This window comes from Drosophila teissieri, chromosome 3R (genome assembly GCF_016746235.2).
Source record: "Drosophila teissieri strain GT53w chromosome 3R, Prin_Dtei_1.1, whole genome shotgun sequence".
NCBI classification, from domain to species: domain Eukaryota; kingdom Metazoa; phylum Arthropoda; class Insecta; order Diptera; family Drosophilidae; genus Drosophila; species Drosophila teissieri.
Window position 1 is genome coordinate 22,773,595 of NC_053032.1, and position 17,998 is coordinate 22,791,592.

Sequence of the window (17,998 nt, forward strand, 5' to 3'; positions counted from 1 at the left end):
ACCTTAGTTTTTTGCGCCTCACCGCTCGTCCTGGCTGCAAAGGAAGAAAAAAAGAAAACTTTTTGCATAACAAACACTTTTCCAGGCAGAAAAGGGGTTGGGTTGCCACGTCCCTAGGATTTTCGTACGCCTAGCACAACTAGCACGCGACGTCATTGCATGTGAACTTAGATAGACTTGGACAGACCTCTTTCGGATGGGGCAGCTATAAATAAGGCCAGACGGAGCCACATACATAAGTGCTTAAAATGCCAGACAGAGCGGCAACATGCAATGAACTACAACAACTCGAATTGGAGGGTTCAAAACTTTCAGCCACTTCTGGCTGGCCAAAAAACCAAACCAAACCAAAGGCACCGACTTTCGACTTTAAGCAGAAGTGATGGCCATAAATATACCAAAATCCTCTACTTAAATGTATTTAATGTGCTTTTATTCACTGTTGATGACTTCAATTTTTGTGAATCTCTAACTCGTTCTCAACCTAATCTTCATATTAATAAATCGCATTAGATTTAGTTTGGCTCTCCAGTCATTTAAACTGGGCTTTAGCAAGTTTTTACACCAGCTGTCTTATTGGGATGTGCACTTAGTTAGATTACCCTTATCCCTAATATTAACTTATTGAACTTAACTAAACTGTTATGTGTTTAAAGAAGTTGAACCATCCCGAGAGTAATATTTTTAAAAAGGTCTAACTACGACTGCAGGTATCCTAACAGCTTGTGCCATCTTATACACCGTCTTTAAGAGTATATAATTCCCTATCTAAATGCAGCAATTTCCTTTTCCATTCCAGGTGGGCGATGTGGGCATGACCCGAGATCACAGCAACACCGCCGCGTGCCTTAAGTGGAGCGATCGCAAGTGCTTAGGTTTGTCCTTACTCTTTTTTATGATCATGCAAGTCTTCTTTCTAAACTTTAAACATGCCAACGACAACAACAACAAGAACAAGAACAACATTATCAAATGCATTAGATAATTTAGTAACAAATGACGGAAGAAAATAACATGAAAATTGGCAACAGAAAAGAAACAAAATTGAACTGTGTAAAGAACGAAATGAGAAACCGAAATGAGATGAAAAGCGAACAAAGAATTTCCATTTGAAAGTTTGATGGCAAACAGTACGAGAAAAAGTAAAAGTAAAAAAAATAAACAAAAATACAAGTAATTTAGAGTAGGCGTGCTGTGGAGAAGGAATAACTACAAGTCCAAAAAAATATACATACTAAAAATTTTGTAGTTAAATTTAAATGTAAGCCTAGTTGTACACAACAAACACAAGCAACACACACACGCACACATGTTAGGGGGCGTGGCAGGATTAAAACAAAGGTTGTTCTCCATTGAGTATCCTTTACATTTTGTTTGTCGAGGAATGGGACGCACAAAGCAAATTTATGTATTATTTTAGTCGAAATGCAATTCAATGCAGCTATATACAAACGTATCCTAAAATATATATACATATATATTATACACATTATGTTTAAGAGTTTAGTTGAAATTTATTTGTACGATTCGTTTTTATTGTTTTCGTTTAGTCTGTTTGTGTTTGTTTTAAGCCTGTTTAGTTTGATTTGTTTTTCCCATGTTTTTTGTCCAACTGCCTGCTTCCCATGTACACAGGAAAAAAATAAGATCACTTTTGATCGCTCAAACTTCCCAATTTCAAGTCAAACTCTTCATGTCATTCTAATCCTTTTGCTTACTCAAATTAACATTGTTTTGTTGTAATTATTAATAGCAGGTTTTTGTTTGATCTGGAAAATGCTGCAGATATTTTCCTGTGTAACGATCTGTGTGTATATACGTGTACATGTAAACTAAATGCATTATTTCAGATATTGCCAAGCCAGCCAAGTAGTCGCGCCACAGTTTGAAAGGCACTGTACGCAAGCTTAAGCTTTTTAATTGTATTTTTTGCCTATCATTTGAGTCATTGTGTTTCCTTCTTGTTTATTTGATTTTGTATAAGAAATATTGTTTAATGCCATGCAGCCAAACGAAAGGAATGTTCAACACACACCACAACAACCACTGCAGTTTAGAGTTCATAGTAAAAGACTGTTTCTTAAAATTAAATCTTAAAAACTAAATCTTGGACAGCGGTAAATGATTGAAATGGGTCGATGGCGTGAAAGGATGCGAAAAATAAAAACCAAATCTAAGTAATTAATGGAAATATTTCTAGAGTTTAAGGCGCTAAGCAAAGCAAACCACTTTTGTATCAAAAATAAACGAAAACAAAACGAGAAATGGTCATGCACATAAACGTGACCAAGTAAATAATATCCTAAGGTGTAGGGGTGAAGCATAGCGTAATAATTGAAAAGTAGGCAGCAACCACTAAACAATTAAATCGTATTTATATTAAACAATTTATAAAAAGTTCCTGCAGTTTTCAACATGAATCTAAAACGCGAAACACACTAATTAATACAGAATTTACACCTAATTGCCGGTTTATTTTGTCCACAATGCAAACAAAAACACAAACAAAACATATCTCTGTTACAAATTTGTTGCTTACTTAAATCATTATTATTAAACACAAATCAAAAGCAAATTGAGTGCAATAATTATTATTAAATCTTTAAAACTGTATTAAGCAGCAGCTAAAAATTCAAATGATTTCGTTTCTTATCAAAACCGACAAACAAAAACATATCATTTAATATTTGTTTGATTTCGGAACTAAGTACAAAAACTATTTGTTTACTTAACAAATTTTATCCAAATTTACTTATCTCCTTTTGTGATTTATATTTCTATTCTATTGGTTTTGACTTAGATAAATATTCCCAATATCTATGCATTTTCGTTGTATGAATAATCATATCGTAACTGCACAATAAACAATACAAATATAAATGTTAATTTAATAAACAAGTTAATAGCGATGTAACGAACACGAGGTGGAGTATCTTTTTGTTGTTGTTGGAATTAGCAAACACACACACACATACTATGCCAGAGCATAAGATATAAACAAACTAAAGCTAGCATTTCTCTATCTGCATTGACAAGCAATCGAAAATAGTTGAATTAACCCCCAAATTCCTCAGTATACATGTACTTTACGCACTAGCAGCGAACAAAGCCGAAAATATTAACCAAGCCAATACACCACAACACAAAACCCAAAACCCGAAACACAAAAACTTACAAGTATTTGCCGAAAACTTTGGCAAGTGCCCACATAAATTATGTTGAACAAATTTCCAAGTGAGTTTGGCTAGGAACACAACAAAATTCTGCTCCGTTTCCAAGTATTCTGTTGTTCTTTAACGCACACGCAGTTTTGGTACTTATTTATCTTCGAGGGCCAGAATACACTGGAAACTAAACTCTGAAGCATATTTACTCTAACCACTAATTAGAGAGAAAGCCAAATTAATCTTTAAGCTTATACTAAACGAAAAAAAAAACAAAAAAATTCGAAAGATAAAAACAAACAAAACAAAAAGTAAAATGAGTAAAGAAAAACTGGTACTAGGGCATGGGGTAGAAACTAGAATTAAATCGTATTAACTTTAATGCCACGAAATTGTAAAAAAAACATTGGAACAAAAACAGTAAATTAATGCTTGCAATTAGTGAGAGGAAACGAGATAAAATTAAACTTTTTTAAATGTAAAGAAAGCGAAACTGAAATTAAACACTTAAATTTAGTGACACAACCTCGTAGGGATGGTGGAAATTGAGAATGACGCAATTCGAAACTCAATACAATTTTTTATGTATGTTTGTGTATATATCTATCTATATAATATCTATATGAGTAATAAATAAATGCATTGACAACGTAAAAACCAAAACTCCTTGAAGCCAATTTATTTACAACCATAAACTCGAAAACAGCAAGCGAAACATGCTCAGAAAATTTAATAAATATGAAGAAAGGAGCGCTCACAAATTGCCATTGAGGTTTTCAGATTGCAGACAAGGTGAGTGTGGCTTCAACCTAAGTATTGTTTTGTTCTACTTTTTGGTTTAAACGGAAAGTTCAATTTCTCCCCTTAATTTCTGTAATTCGTTTAATGCGTTACGTTGCCTTTTTAACACAATAAAAACCCACATTTCCATGTCCATGATTAGTGTTTTTGCTGGTGAAGGTTAGACAAACATGCCTACACTGCCATCTTCAATCGCACACTGGCCTTTATGATTTTTCTATTAATTTTTGAGCATGTTTTTCCTGCTGAGCTTGCTTTCAAAAAAAAAACTTACATTTTTGGTTGCAAGGGATATGTTTCAGTTTCGCAGATTTTACGTACGCTTGCATACGTTTGTTTTAAAAATACTTAAAGTTAATTTGGCATAAATTATTATAACTAATATTAAAACACTACGGCATCAGTAGTATTGGTTAAAAAAATACTAAATAATTTAAAACATATTACTCATTAAATTGCTTGTGTATTTCCTTGTCGTTCTTTTCCAATCTCAACACGCACAAACATTGCTCAATTTCATTTCGTTTAAGTTTCACTAAGCTTTTGTAACCACATTCTAACCAACTATTTTCCAATACTTTCCTTTTCGCCAAATCTGTCGCTGAGGTAAATCTCATTCTGGCCACTTTGGATTATAAGTAAATATCTAATATCATTTTCCTCTAACTTTCCACAGAGTGCAATGACTCCGCCTACATGTTTGAGGACCTGTGCTACGATGTCTGTCCGGCGCACACATATCCGCTGGACAAGTTCCAAGCGGAGGAGGATGAACTGGAGGAGGAGGAGGAGGTGACGACGGCTCCGGTTAATCCCTACAGCAAGCCCACCACGGATCATTCCCAGTTGATGTCGAACAGCATAGATGACAAGCAGGATCCTCTGCAGGCGGAGGATCGGCGTCGTCGCAGTCCCCTCACCCAGCTGGTGGAGGTACCTTCTCGGATCTGTGCCGCCTGCGATCGGAGCTGTTTGGAGTGCTACGGTGCCCTGGCCTCCCAGTGCAGCACCTGCTCCCCGGGCAGCCAGCTGCGTAAGATCCTGAACGAGACCTTCTGCTATGCGTATGTGGTGCGCAGCACGGGAATGGCCAGTGTGGTGGATATATCTAAAATGGACGACAGGAATACCCAGCAGTACATGACGGGCACAACTGTGCTGCTCCTGGTGTCGGTGATTTTCACCCTGATGGGCATTGCAGTGGCCGGTGGCATCGTGTATCATCGCAGGGCAATGGCTCGATCCAACGATCTCTATTCCCGAGTTTCTCTAATTCCCGGTGACTTAAGTGACTCTGACAATGAGGACGAACTGTTCACGGCGCACTTCCCAGGAAGAAAGAAGGAGGTCATTGAGTATCACGATGAGGCGCCCAGCAAAAAGATCTCCACGGAAGACGAGATCAGCCACCTGGTACCCTGAATAATCAAATTAAATTATTAGTTAGGTCATGCATTTAGCCATCCCCATAACCACCAGAAATATATATATATACGAGTATACATCCTAAGCGACGGACAACCACATTTTTGGTCTATATTTTGTTACATTCGACGGCATTACTGCTCCTTTATTTCAAGCCAAAATAGATTAAAGTATTAAAAGTAAAAGAAAAAAAATCAAAAACTAATTATATGTAATTTGTATGCCTTAATAAAATGATTTTAACTTACCTCAAAATGTTTAATCACTCAATGAAATACAGGTGAGTCACTGTGTGTAAAATCGATGACGAGAATGATCACAACTTTTGTTATTATACTTCTCGAAACCCATTGAAGAGGTATAATTTACGATTTAGCGATGCAACACTTGAGGAAACCCTCAATATGTTGATGTAAAGATAAGAAACTGTTGCATTTGATATCATGATTTTTGAGATTGCCTCTGAAGCCGTCCTTGACTTTCAGAAGGCACTTGTTGAGATAGAGATACACCTACTTATATTGTTTTTATTGATGACTGTGTAAGTAGGTGAACTGCAATCTCAGCGGTGACAACAATCAATTAGCTAATGGAAAAAATAGGAATTCAGGTGGAACCCGGCCAGGGCTTATCGGACGGGTTATCACGGAGCTGTCTGAAGTGTTCTCCCCCAGTGAGAACTGTGTTGACATCGCTCAAGAGCTTTATTTGTATAATACGCTGACCGAAGCCCCCACGAAATTTCCTCGATTTCCTTATCGCCACTATATTAGGTTGATCAACCAGTGCCTGACCGGCAGTTGTGTCTTGAGAATCGCACGACAATGAGGTTTATTTTACTATCCCTGCTGCTGGCATCCTGCTGCCTCTGGGAGGCGGTACACACTTGTGCCAGCATCGAGCAGCGCTACAAGTTCGCCAACAGCAATGTCTACGTGCGACTTCGGCGCGGCGATAAGTTGCAGTATGAGCTGATGAAGGGCGACAAATCGCTGCAGACGGTGACCTTCGACAACTTCGACAGCAGCGCCAATCTGGTGGCGACCAGCAGTGGTAGCTACCAGCTCACCGATGGCCAAACCATCGTGGAGTTCACCCTGGTCACCAGCGCAGTGGTTGCCGGCACTGGCAGCGAGATAACCCATGTGAAAGTGTCCCGAGATCAGGTGCAGCAAGGCAGCCAACCCCGGGATTGTTTCCCCCTGAGGACCGGATCGACGCACTGGTTCAGTGGTCCGGAGCAGAAGCAACACTACTGGCCAGTGGAGCGACAGCGGCACAGCAACTACTCCTACCTGCCCAAGGAGCTGGACAACTTCGGTGTGGGCGAGCGATATTGGTTGAACGGCGACGGTGTCTTTTTGTATGTGGAGAGCAACACGCCGCTGTTTATTGACCAGAACACTGCTGCCCATCCTGACCAGCTGTGTCTGAGTGCCATCAGTGCTCTGCCCTATGATCCGCGAGTGACCTCCGCCAAATTCGTTTACCATGTGGCTGTGGCCAAGGATGCCAAGGCAGCCCATAGGTATGCGGTGAAAACGTTCCTCGGCCAACCCACTGGCTACCCCGATGAGCGAATGGTCATGCATCCTGTGTGGTCCACTTGGGCTCTCTACAAGGCCGAGGTATCCGACGATGTGGTCCGTGAGTTCGCCCAACAGATCCTGGATAACGGGTTCAACAACAGCCAACTGGAAATCGACGATGATTGGGAGGATTGCTATGGCGCCTTGACCTTCAGAAAGAATAAGTTCCCCAATAGCAAGAACCTGACTGATGACCTCAAGGCCTTGGGTTTCCGTGTGACCCTGTGGATTCATCCATTCATCAACAACAACTGCACTGCCATCTACGATGAGGCCAAGTCTAAGGGGTATCTGGTGCTCGATCACGAGGGAAGCTCGGACACGCAATGGTGGAACAGCCAGCCCAAGGACGCAGCCATTCTGGACTTTACCAAAACGGAGGTTCAGGAGTGGTTCAGCACGCGTTTGAAGCGGCTGCAGGATGAGGATGGCATTGATAGCTTCAAGTTTGATGCCGGTGAGACCAGTTGGCTGCCCAGTGATCCTGTGCTCCAGGCCAGCAGTTCCATGGTGACTCCACTGCAGGCGGTGGGCGACTACGTGCGTACTGTAGCGGCATTCGGAGACATGGTCGAGGTGCGATCCGCCCAGAACACGCAGGATCAGCCAATCTTCGTGCGCATCGTGGACAAGGACTCCGAGTGGGGATGGAACAACGGCCTGCTCACACTGATCTCTTCGATGCTGCAGATGAACCTCAACGGCTATCCCTTCGTCCTGCCCGATATGATTGGTGGTAATGGCTACTACGAGAAGCCACCCAACAAGGAGCTCTTCCTGCGTTGGCTGCAGGCCAATGTCTTCATGCCCGCCCTGCAGTTCTCCTTCGTCCCCTGGAACTTTGACGACGAGGCCATTGCGATCAGCAAGAACTTCACCACCCTCCACGCCACCTACACGCCCTACATCATGAAGCTCTTCAAGCGGGCTGTGGATTCTGGTGAACCCGTGAATATGCCGCTCTGGTGGATCGCCCCCACTGACGAGGTGGCGCAGTCTATCTATGATGGTAATCCTATTATTTAACTTTAGATTGGAACAACTATAGCTAACTTATTTCTCGCAGAGTTCCTTTTGGGCGAGGACATCATCGCTGCGCCCGTTGTGGTCGAGGGCGCCACCAAGCGAGACATATACCTGCCGGAGGGCGAGTGGCAGGATGGCAACAGCGACCAGGTGTACACTGGACCCACCTGGGTGATGGACTACGCCGCACCCTTGGACACCCTTCCCTACTTTTTGCGCGTGGGATTCACACTGGAGTAGTGGGGAAATCAGATCATATGTTTAATCTTTTAGCGTGTATATTAAAAAAAAAAACGAACAAACTCGATAAAGTTAAATGAATAAAACAAAGTTCATACAGATAATTTGGTAAAATCGAATGGATCGTATTTTTAAATCTTATTGGCCGCCACTCGCTTTCTGCTTGGAGGCGAAAAGTCACCGGATCCGGACAGCGAATTAAGCGGATATCTGGGAGACATGCCATTCTGGCGAAACTGTCCGTACTCTCGCTCGAATTCCGCAGCATCCTTGGTCAGGATCTTTCGCAGGTCAATGGGCCTGCAAGCGAAATGGTTAAATCAAGTTTTAAATAAAGAATAAAGTACATACTCGAATTTAATATTGTTTTGCTCCCTCTCCAAGCTCCTTTCGTACATGGCCAGTTTTAGGGCGTGCACCCGCTTGGCCGACCTGCGCCACCGCTTCCTATAGAGTTCCTTTTCGCGTGCCAGATTATTATACCGGTAATGCTGCGATCTTAGTTCTCCGAGAACTTGCTTAAGATCTCCTCCTTCGTCGGAGCCGTGCGCCTTGAGGTCCCCAATCTGCTGTTCCATGGCCGCGATGCGCACCTTTAGCTCAGTTTTTTCGGTGTACAGCTGCAGGTTCTCCTGCCGCAACTCTCCACTGCGATCCTCGAAAAGCCTAACCTGCTCCTCCATCTCCGATTTCAGTAGGGCTATGTGCTCCTCAAGCTCTGTAAACTTCGCCTCATAGTCAACTGCCGATACATTACTTTTTCTGCTTATGAAGGTCTCGTTCAGACTCGGCTCCCACTTGTGTAGTTGATGTAATCTGGCCTCCTGGCCTTTCATCTCCTCCAGCTGTTTTATGTACTGCATTTCCTTGCGTGCCAATTCCTGCTCAAAGAGGTCTATTTGTTGCCTCCGCCAGGACTTGATTTTTTGTCCTATTGAGTCAATTGCATTTAAAGGTTGTTCCATGCTAAAATCATCCTCAGAGGTTGTCAAGTTTCTAAACTCACTTCGAGATTCTCCTTTTTTGGTTTTCGTAGATTCCTCAACCAATGGAGGCTTGGTCTTTTTTTTTACAATTTTTTTAGTTTGAACAGAAACAACTTCATCGGTTGGTCTTCTGTTTTCGGTGTCTTCTATGTTATCCACAATAATTGATTTTTTCCTGATTATTTTCTTTTTGACAGGCTTTACTGTTTTCTCCTCTACAGTTTCATAGTCGAGAGCCACAGCATTATCCGTGACCAAAGTCTTCTTAACCTTTTTCTTTTTCACGACTTGCACATCCGTCTGTTCAATAACTGGATTTATTATCTCTAAACATTCTACATCCTCCTCCGCCTTGAAGATACTTTTTTGGCTCTCCTGTCGTAGACCTCTTCTTTTTTTTACACGATCTACTTGAGGCTTTTCGGTTATTGAATTTGCTTTCTCGATCCCTCGGGATTCCGAATGCGAAGAATGTTCCTCGGAGGGTGTAATCTCCGCCAGCTTCTCCTGATCCTCGTGAATCGTACTTCTTATCTTTTTCCTAACACAATCTGTTTTGGAACGGGCAGAGGATCTTAAATTGCCCTCGGAGATAGAGATATATTCTTCGGAGTTCCTGACCTCAACCAGAAGATTGCTCTTTGACAAAGCTCTCACTTTTTGCTTTTCGTGTTTGGTGTGGGCCAAAGTAACCCGCTGTTCTGATTCTGTGTAAACCATTTCTGCTGGTAATGAATTGCCTTCCGACAGAGAGATATACTCTTCCGAGCTCTGCAAATCGTTCAGATCCATGGGATTTTCACTTAGCATTGTCACAGGATCCATTTCAGGCTGACAGAAAGTGAGTTCCTTCTCATAAGAACTTTCATAGTCGATTCTCTTGACCTTGTCCTCTTTGGGTTTTGTAAGTTTCTTCTTTGGCTTGGCAGCTTTTGCCTGGCTGAGCGCCACCTGATCCTCGTAGAGGACCTCGTCGAGCTCGGCACGGCAAGTCTCCTGAAGAAACTTTTCCGTTTCAACCAAGGCTTCAGTCTGCACCTTATTAACCTCCACCCAACGGGCTCGCAGGTTTAGATCGCCCCTAGAGGTTTTAGGTCTTCTTTTTCCCAGCGTACTGGTGGATGAATCCTCACAGATATCGAGTTCATCGGAAACTACTAGTTTCGATTTGGTTTTGCATTTCTTTCGAATGCTAAGAACACTTATGTCTGTATCTAAATCAGTATCCATGTGCTCAGGTGGTTGCACAGTTTTTGAAGCTTTTGTTTTTTTGGAGGAACTCTGTATTTCGGGAAGAGCATGTTCGAAACTTAAGTCCTCGTCATTTTCTTCGTAGTTGTCGTTTTCCGTTGGATTAGTTAATTTAGGAGGATTTTTCTGGACTATTGGTATATTCTTTAGTTCACAACTGGAAACCGGCTTGGATTTTCTTAAAGGTTTTGGTAGGTCCTCATTTATAGTTTCTAGTTGGCTTTTATTCCCCTGCACTTCAAGGTCCACCTTGGATTTCCTTACTTTGAGTTTCGCTTGCACTAAGGATTCGCTTTGACCTGCCTTTAATCTTTCCAACTCAGCTATCTTCGCTTGTCTTTTCTCCTCCAACTCAAACAAGTCTAAAGAAGTGAGCTCTTGAACATTCTCGAGATCCTCCGAAGGATTTCTGGTATTTCGTGAAGATGTAGATGTTAAATGGGAAGATTCCCTGACTAATTGTTTTGATTCCTGGAACGAATCCTTGGACTTGCTTGGTAAAGATGTATTGTGTTTTGATTTTTTGGTATTTGATTTCGTTTCTATTGCTTCCGTTTCTGAATCATGCAATGGAGCCAGTTCACCTGCCTCTTCACCTTCATTCAAATTCAAACTAGAGCGAACTACTGAAGCGGAAAACCTCTTTCCCAAATACTGCTCATCCTCGCTATCCAAGTTAACCTCTTCAGTACTCAATCGGGTGAATTTCTTCCTAATGTTCTGAGACTTTCCCAAATCCGACGGACCATCCGAGTCGGACACATCTTCGTGAGGCAAAGATCGATAGGATCCTTCCGAGGCTGACAACTCGGCACCTACATTCAGACTTTCCGAGGATGCGTTGTTTTGTGACTGCAAGGTTACTTCGGGGTCCTTGCGACCCTTTGGCACATCACGGATGACGCCGCTGGCGATCGAAGGTGTTGGTTCCGGCTCCTCCTGCTCCTGCCGTGAAAATATCGTCTTGAGGTCCACACTAAAGGTGTACTCCATTAGTGGCGGCTTGGGTTCCCTGCCGCTGTCGGTGCGGCCAAATCGGTTAAAGGAAAAGGAGCCGTTGGCGGTGTACTTTCGGTTCTCGGAGAAGAAGTCGTCCGCAGGCAGTAGATTAGTAAAGTTCATGCGGTAATGAGCTATAAAGCAATTGACTTAGTATATAGTGCTTTAATAGAGAGTACGGCTCACCTATGGCCGTGCCATTCATGTACATGTTGATGGGCAAGTAGAAGATGCGCTGAAAGTAGAGCCTCATGCTGCGCAAGGATGTTTTGAAACGCAGTCCAAGGACATCGTTGAGAGTATAGGTGTCGGATTCGTTTAACTTCAACTCGATGTTGGTTACATTGCCCACAAAGTCGAACACCAGGATCACCGAGCTGGGTGGCTTGCCCTGGTTAAGTGACTTCACCAGCCCGGTCACGTTCCTCAGCTGCTTCAACTGCAGCACCACCTCGATGATGTCGCAATCGACCAGCGGATCATTGCCCACCTGCAGCAGGCCCAGTTGCACCAACGACTGCACATAGACGTTGGCCTGTCATAATCCGCGAGAAATTAGATTCCTTTTTTTGACAGTGTTATTCCCAAGAGCAGCAACTCACCTGCGACTGGAGCATGCTGGCAGTTATCGAGTGTCCGGGCGACTGCATCGGCGGTGTGGGTGGCGATTTGACCTAACAAACATATTAATATGCAGTGTGCACCACTTACACTCGACCACTTACTTCGGTGAACTGCATAAAGTGTTCAAAGTCCTTGGTGTGCAGGATGGACTTCTTAATAATGGCCAGCATGAGCAGAACCTCCGGCTTGTGGGAACGGAACTCGCTGCTTGTACAGATGAGCTTGTGCCAGAGCATCTTCAAGTGCGGACTATTCTGGCTGCCCACCGTGCCGAGCACCGGCAATCCTCGGACGGGCAGGAGCAGCGTTCCAATGGTCTTGCGTTCCGCTCCGCCGCCACGGCAGGCATAGAAGGTCAATTTGACGGGACGGTGGTCGGTTTTAATCCGCTTGATCCCAGCCAGGTCGCACTCCCAGATGCAATTGCTGTTGAAGATGATGTTCTCGTCCGACTGGGTGCCCTCCACCTCAAAGTCCACACCGTTCAGCGCGGCATTCATCACTATCTGCTCCCGTTCGGTGGCATCGCGGCCAATAAAGTTTATAGCTGGACAGGACAGAAAGTTAGCTATTAGCTTCAGGGAGGTCAGGTACAACACTTTGACCCACCCTCGACCACGTGGAGCAGTACGCAATAGACCTGGTCGGATTCCTTGGAGCTGACACTGCCGCTTCGGCCACCGCTGGCTGTCATCGAACGAGGTGCCTTGAATGGCTTGACCATCTTTGTGTACGGGGATCAAATGTCGATTTGGAGAGTGTTAAACTATCAAAGCAAAATTTAAACGTGGATGCTTGCGAGTTGGTGCATCTGAGTTCCGCTACGATCCTCCTTTTCCGTAGTTACCTCTGCTTCTATGTAGTTTTGTATGAGACTGCTCATTCACTTTGAACGGAGGGGCGAAAGCCACTTGGATTGGTAGTCAAGGTTACGCCGGGCGATTAGTATCGAGTGTGGCAAGCAGCTGGAACTAGCACTTAAAACAACCCCCGAGGAGTTTGAAAGACGGGGTGGTTAGCGGGATCATTAATTTTTGATCATTTTTTATTAAAGCCCTAGTTATTTTATTTTCATCTTTACATTAACAAAATAAATGTATAAAATGTTTAAAAACATCATAAAAACTAAAATGTGTATGTTAATACCGCGTTATCTGTCTTATATCATCGCTTAACAAAATAGGTAGTTCTCCTGTTGTCTATTTCATAGAGTAAACTGCTCTAGAACCGTGCGCCTAGCGGGCTCCTGTCCTGATTCCTGACCCTCCTCGTAGTGGCTCTGCTGCATGCGATGGTTCTTCAGAGCAGTGCCCTGGATAAAGCGCTCTCCGCAGACGCCACATTGGTAGGGACGCTCGCCAGTGTGCCGTCGGATGTGCAGGGTCAGGTCGTTGGATTGCGTGAAGCTCTTCTCGCAGTAGGTGCACTTGTAGGGCCTCTCCCCGCTGTGGATTCGCATGTGCTGCTGCAGCTTGTAGGAGCGAGCGAATCCCTTTTGACATACTGTGCATACGTGTGGACGTTCGCCGGTGTGCGTCCGTCGGTGGCACTGGAGATCAGAGGATCGGGGGAAGGCCATGGTGCAGTACTCGCACTTGAAGGGCTTCTCACCGGTATGGCGACGCATGTGGATGATTAAGTTGGAGGAAGAGCTGACCGCCTTGCCGCAGAAAGCACACAAGAACCGCTTTGGTTCCTTAGGGGATATCGGTCTGTTTGAAGTCTTCGCTGGATTCGGTTTGCAGTCGGGCCCATGGAACTTTTTCAAGTGCGCACTTAGCCGATCTTTGCGGTTGTACTTCCTGGTACACAAACCACACTGAAAGACCTGGCCCTCGGCTTTGGGCTCGTCACCAGACGCTTCCTTCGATTCATCCAGCTCCTGCTCCCCGGGCTTTTCATGCTGCAACTCCATGTGCTGCAATAGGTTTGACTCCCACATGAACTTGTAGCCGCAGCGTGTGCATGTGAACTGCTTTTCCCGGTTTTCGCACTGAGTTCTTTTGTGGTGGGAAATAATTTCCGGACAGACGCTCTTGAATAAGCAACTATCACAGCCGTCGGAGATCTTCTCCATCCGGTGCATAGCCTGCTGGTGTTGATACAACTCGAATTTCCGCAAACACCTTAGTTGGCACATATTGCAAGTATAGGAGGCAGGGGCTCCTGGTGGTTTTGTGTGCGTCCTAGCCTCATCATCATCAGTCTCGGAATCATCCAAATCCATCTCGAAACCCATTTGGTTGGTAATCGAGTAGTTTTGAAGCGAGGAGTAGTCATGGTGACTACCGGCGGGCATGGTTTCCAGATGCAGTCGCAAAGCCGCGATGGTGGGAAAGCTCACGTTGCACACTCGGCACTCCACCTTTTTCCTTCCTCCAGGATTCACATATGAGTCTAGTATAGCTTCAGCATAAGGCAACTGGTTAACACTTATCCCATGACGCGCGATATGCTGTAAAAGATTGGCTTTGCGATAAAAGCGACGTGCACACCAACGGCATCGGAAGATGTTTGATTCCTGACCGTGCATTAAAGTATGGCGCGTGAGATCTTTTTGCATCCTAAAACTGCGCTGACACTTTCCGCACTGCAGATCGCCATCTGCTTTGGGCGAATCATCCTGGATTGCAAGCTCATCTAGCTGATGGAATACTTCCATGTGGAGCTTCAGATTGTCCCGCCAGCGGAAACGAAGCGGACATTTGCGGCACTGGAAGAGCTTTTGCGAATTGTGGCAAAGGGTTCTGGAGTGGTGATCGAACAAAGATTCATTGACAAATCTAGCCTGGCAGTTGGAACATACGAGGAGCGCCTCCTCCCACTTGTGCTCCTCCAGTTGGTGGGCATACAGCTGATGCTTCCTCTTTACAACCGCCGTACAGAGGTTGCAAGGATAGTTTGGAGATGACTGATCCTCCTCCTGCTCGGCCTCAGTATCAGTTTCGCTGCTATCAAGATTCAGCTCCAGGCCGGCCTCGTTTGTGATGGAACTAAAGCGGTCTAAGTCAAATTGCTTTTGCACATCAGCCATAATCCTTTCGGCCAGTTCATCTTTTTCTAAGGTATTTTCCAGATCCGGGTAAAAGGCTCTCGAGGCACTTGGAATATCTCTGTCTTCGGTAAAACTCAGTTCGTATTGATGGGAACTTATGTGACCCCTGAGATCACTGATCTTTGAGTGACGCGAGAGGCAGATCATGCACTGAATCAGCTTGCAACCATGAGGACGACTTAGCCGGGCCAGAGTCATTTCCTGGTTAACGTCAGGTACGACAGGCTGATTATTTACGTAATCTGAATTTCCCGCGTGCACTTTTAAGTGGGACTTTAAGCCATCCTTGCGGTGGAACCTACGATGGCAATGGGGACAGTCAAACTGGGCAGCCGACTGAGGTTGATGCAGTCGTTTGTGACGATTGAGATCTTTGTGCCAGATGAATACCTACAAAATAAGTTGTCAGGATAATTATGGCTAATTTTGAAAGAATATATATATTTTACCTTTTCGCACTGGTCGCACTTCAACTTTGTGGGTTCTTCTTCTCCATCTTTTGTTTTGTTATGGTGAGTCAGTTGGTGTTTCTCATAGTTCGACTCCCATATAAACCGGATATTGCATACTCGGCAGTGAAATCGGGAGTGCTTCTTTTCGCAGCGGTGTCTACGGTGTTGTTGCAGAAGGGCTTTGCTTACGAAGCCAGATCCACAGTACTCGCAGTGACAAGGAAGCTCAGTCACCCCATCGGAATGTGCGCTTATTTGGTGCTGCATTAGGATCGTCAGTGAACTCGAAACTTCTCCACATAAAAGACAGATGTGCGATGGTTTTGATGTTTCCTCGTCGCTCAACTCTGATTCGGATTCAAAAAGATCGAGCTCCTGTCCACTTTCGGTGCTAGCATTATAATAGCGATCAAAGTCCTGAACCTCGAAATCCTCAGCTATACGCACAGCAAGATCCGAGATACTGCACTTCAATCCGTCAGGATAAAACGACCGAAAGAACATGGAATTGTACTCCGGATTAATGCCATTCAAATCATGTTGGTGTGTGATTAGGTGAAGACGAAGTTGCGATAAGCTAGTTAGCGAGGTTTCGCACAAGGAGCACATTATTTGGCTGGCAATCGGTTTCTCCTCGTGGTGCGAGCACGCGTGTCTTTGGAGGTTTTCCGGCCACATAAACCTCCCGGAACATTTACGGCAGCGATATCTACGTATTTTGCTGTGGCAATGCGTGTTCAAATGTTTGTTGTAGATCGTTAGGCATAGGAAACCAACTTTACAGGAACTGCAGCGCTGCCAAGGCAGCGTTGTAGCAGATTGGGAGTGGTCCTCCAGGGTGTGTCTCATCAGACGATGTTTGCGGTTGAAAGACATATTGCACACCAAGCAGTGGTATTTAGACTCTTTGCTGTCACACTCCTCATCGGAATCACTGAGTCCCAGCTCGTATCCGTGGAAATTCACAACACATGCATACTTCTCTAAATGGCCTTCTGCTATGTCACCGCAGATCTGTTGCCTAATATGGTCCAAGTCACAAGGCAAGCCAGGAAAATGCTCCCTTACCACGTCACTATCCCTTCTCAACTTGGCTAAGGTCTCCACATCTGCATGACTCCTTAGGTGAGTTCTAAGCTCCTCCATTCGTTGGCAAATCGACCCGCATAGCTTACACTCGACTCTTTTCAACCTCCCTGAGCTGTAGAGACGCTCAGCAAAACGCCACTCTTTTCCGAGCTGGAGAGCCTTCCATTTCGCCTCCCGCTTCTTGTGGCATCTTAGATGGAATATGTACTTGTCCTTGCGCAGAAATCCCTTGCCACAGGAATCGCACACGTAGGAAGCGTTCTCGAAGTGGATCCTGGCGTGGCGCTGCATGTCGCGGTACCAAGAGAATGTCTTTCCGCACACCTCACATGCGTGGCGGCCATCAGTGGTCATTGCCTGGCTTTTCGCTGGACCAGGTGGACGACCTCGACGGCGCTTAACAGGCGATGGTTCTTCAGATGGCTTACATCTAGGAGGGAAAAACACGATTAGATTTTAGAATACTGTTGCACTTCACTTACTCCTCATTTTCGCTTTCCACTGGTTGCTTTAGTTTTCGGGAGCTTCGACGCAGATGATAGGACTTCTTTTCCACTTCATCTCTTTAAGGAAAACGAATGTCATACTGGTAGGCAGTTAACTTTGGAGTACACTTACTCATCACTTTCCGGCGCAGCACAAAATTCCTGATCGCTGTCACTCTCCGGCTGCCACTTCAGTTCCAAAGCCGCTTCGGTGGCGTCCACCTCCACTCCGGACTTGTTGCCGCCTTCGTCGAGGTCCACTTCCGTTTTAATGTTCTGCTCCGCGGGAATATCAATGGGCATTTCATCCAAACATTCCCTTATCCGCGCCAGCAGCTCTCCATTGACTTTTCTGGCCTGCTGCACAAAGGCGTAGGCACCTTCCATTCGCGTCCAGCACTCGGTGCACAGATGTTGCGGCAGGTTGTCATCGGAGCTCTCCAGCTGGGTGCAAGAATCGGGATTGTAACAGGGTTTAGGACTCACTTAGGTTAACTCACATCAATTTGCGTCAATTCCTGGAGCACCGCATAGTAGCTTTTGGAGGCGTCTCTGTCCAGGCAAGTGGACAGGGGCAGCAGTTGGTTGTTCTGCGCCGCACAGGTGCGGCAAATATCCGACGGAAGCATTTTTGCCGCAGTGAGCTCACTTAGCTCATGATTTTCGACCAGAATGTTTATGAAAATCACTAAAAAACAAATTAAAACTTATAAATGCAACAAGAGCCCTTTTGTAGAGTGACCGTTGCACGCGAACAGCTGTTTCGCAATGCAAGCCGTGTTTTCCAGCACTACTCACTCAGCTGTTTTTAT

The 17,998-nt window shown here is 44.7% G+C and overlaps 4 protein-coding genes across 9 annotated transcripts in view; 2 read left to right on the forward strand and 2 right to left on the reverse strand.

Annotated features, from left to right (window-relative positions):
- The window catches only part of LOC122622028 (furin-like protease 1), a 152,038-nt gene extending 146,401 nt beyond the window's left edge, over positions 1 to 5,637 (forward strand). For 4 of the 6 annotated variants that reach the window (XM_043800137.1, XM_043800132.1, XM_043800134.1 and 1 more), the window contains 2 exons: positions 800 to 875; positions 4,642 to 5,637. In XM_043800137.1, the coding sequence (XP_043656072.1) occupies positions 800 to 875; positions 4,642 to 5,387 (822 nt within the window). In that variant the 3' untranslated portion in view covers positions 5,388 to 5,637. Of the gene's footprint in view, positions 1 to 799; positions 1,493 to 1,850; positions 4,274 to 4,641 lie in introns of those variants that run through there. The other 2 variants (XM_043800136.1, XM_043800135.1) reach the window with 2 other exon arrangements.
- Positions 5,638 to 6,191: 554 nt separating this feature from the next.
- LOC122620931 (myogenesis-regulating glycosidase) lies at positions 6,192 to 8,359 on the forward strand. Its single transcript, XM_043798618.1, has 2 exons — positions 6,192 to 7,988; positions 8,046 to 8,359. The coding sequence occupies exons 1-2, from the start codon at positions 6,215 to 6,217 to the stop codon at positions 8,243 to 8,245; spliced, it is 1,974 nt and encodes a 657-aa protein (XP_043654553.1). The 5' UTR covers positions 6,192 to 6,214; the 3' UTR covers positions 8,246 to 8,359.
- LOC122620929 lies at positions 8,262 to 12,985 on the reverse strand. Its single transcript, XM_043798615.1, has 6 exons — positions 12,715 to 12,985; positions 12,207 to 12,652; positions 12,084 to 12,155; positions 11,668 to 12,016; positions 8,597 to 11,615; positions 8,262 to 8,545 (listed from the first exon to the last, which is right to left on the reverse strand). The coding sequence occupies exons 1-6, from the start codon at positions 12,827 to 12,829 to the stop codon at positions 8,377 to 8,379; spliced, it is 4,170 nt and encodes a 1,389-aa protein (XP_043654550.1). The 5' UTR covers positions 12,830 to 12,985; the 3' UTR covers positions 8,262 to 8,376.
- A 179-nt stretch (positions 12,986 to 13,164) lies between these two features.
- LOC122620928 (zinc finger protein Xfin) lies at positions 13,165 to 17,937 on the reverse strand. Its single transcript, XM_043798614.1, has 5 exons — positions 17,687 to 17,937; positions 17,320 to 17,630; positions 17,184 to 17,264; positions 15,610 to 17,131; positions 13,165 to 15,550 (listed from the first exon to the last, which is right to left on the reverse strand). The coding sequence occupies exons 1-5, from the start codon at positions 17,813 to 17,815 to the stop codon at positions 13,310 to 13,312; spliced, it is 4,284 nt and encodes a 1,427-aa protein (XP_043654549.1). The 5' UTR covers positions 17,816 to 17,937; the 3' UTR covers positions 13,165 to 13,309.
- Positions 17,938 to 17,998: the final 61 nt, after the last annotated feature.

Bases quoted from the DNA above. Each gene is read 5' to 3' on its own strand.
- LOC122620931 (XM_043798618.1), top strand. From the start codon at position 6,215: ATGAGGTTTATTTTACTATCCCTGCTGCTGGCATCCTGCTGCCTCTGG. The intron at 7,989-8,045 runs GTAATCCTATTA...TATTTCTCGCAG, and splicing joins GGCGCAGTCTATCTATGATG to AGTTCCTTTTGGGCGAGGAC.
- LOC122620928 (XM_043798614.1), bottom strand. From the start codon at position 17,815: ATGCTTCCGTCGGATATTTGCCGCACCTGTGCGGCGCAGAACAACCAA. The intron at 17,265-17,319 runs GTAAGTGTACTC...TTTTCCTTAAAG, and splicing joins GCTGCGCCGGAAAGTGATGA to AGATGAAGTGGAAAAGAAGT. The intron at 15,551-15,609 runs GTAAAATATATA...CTTATTTTGTAG, and splicing joins AGTGCGACCAGTGCGAAAAG to GTATTCATCTGGCACAAAGA.
- LOC122620929 (XM_043798615.1), bottom strand. From the start codon at position 12,829: ATGGTCAAGCCATTCAAGGCACCTCGTTCGATGACAGCCAGCGGTGGC. The intron at 12,017-12,083 runs GTGAGTTGCTGC...GGATTATGACAG, and splicing joins CCAGCATGCTCCAGTCGCAG to GCCAACGTCTATGTGCAGTC. The intron at 8,546-8,596 runs GTATGTACTTTA...TTTCGCTTGCAG, and splicing joins CAAAACAATATTAAATTCGA to GCCCATTGACCTGCGAAAGA.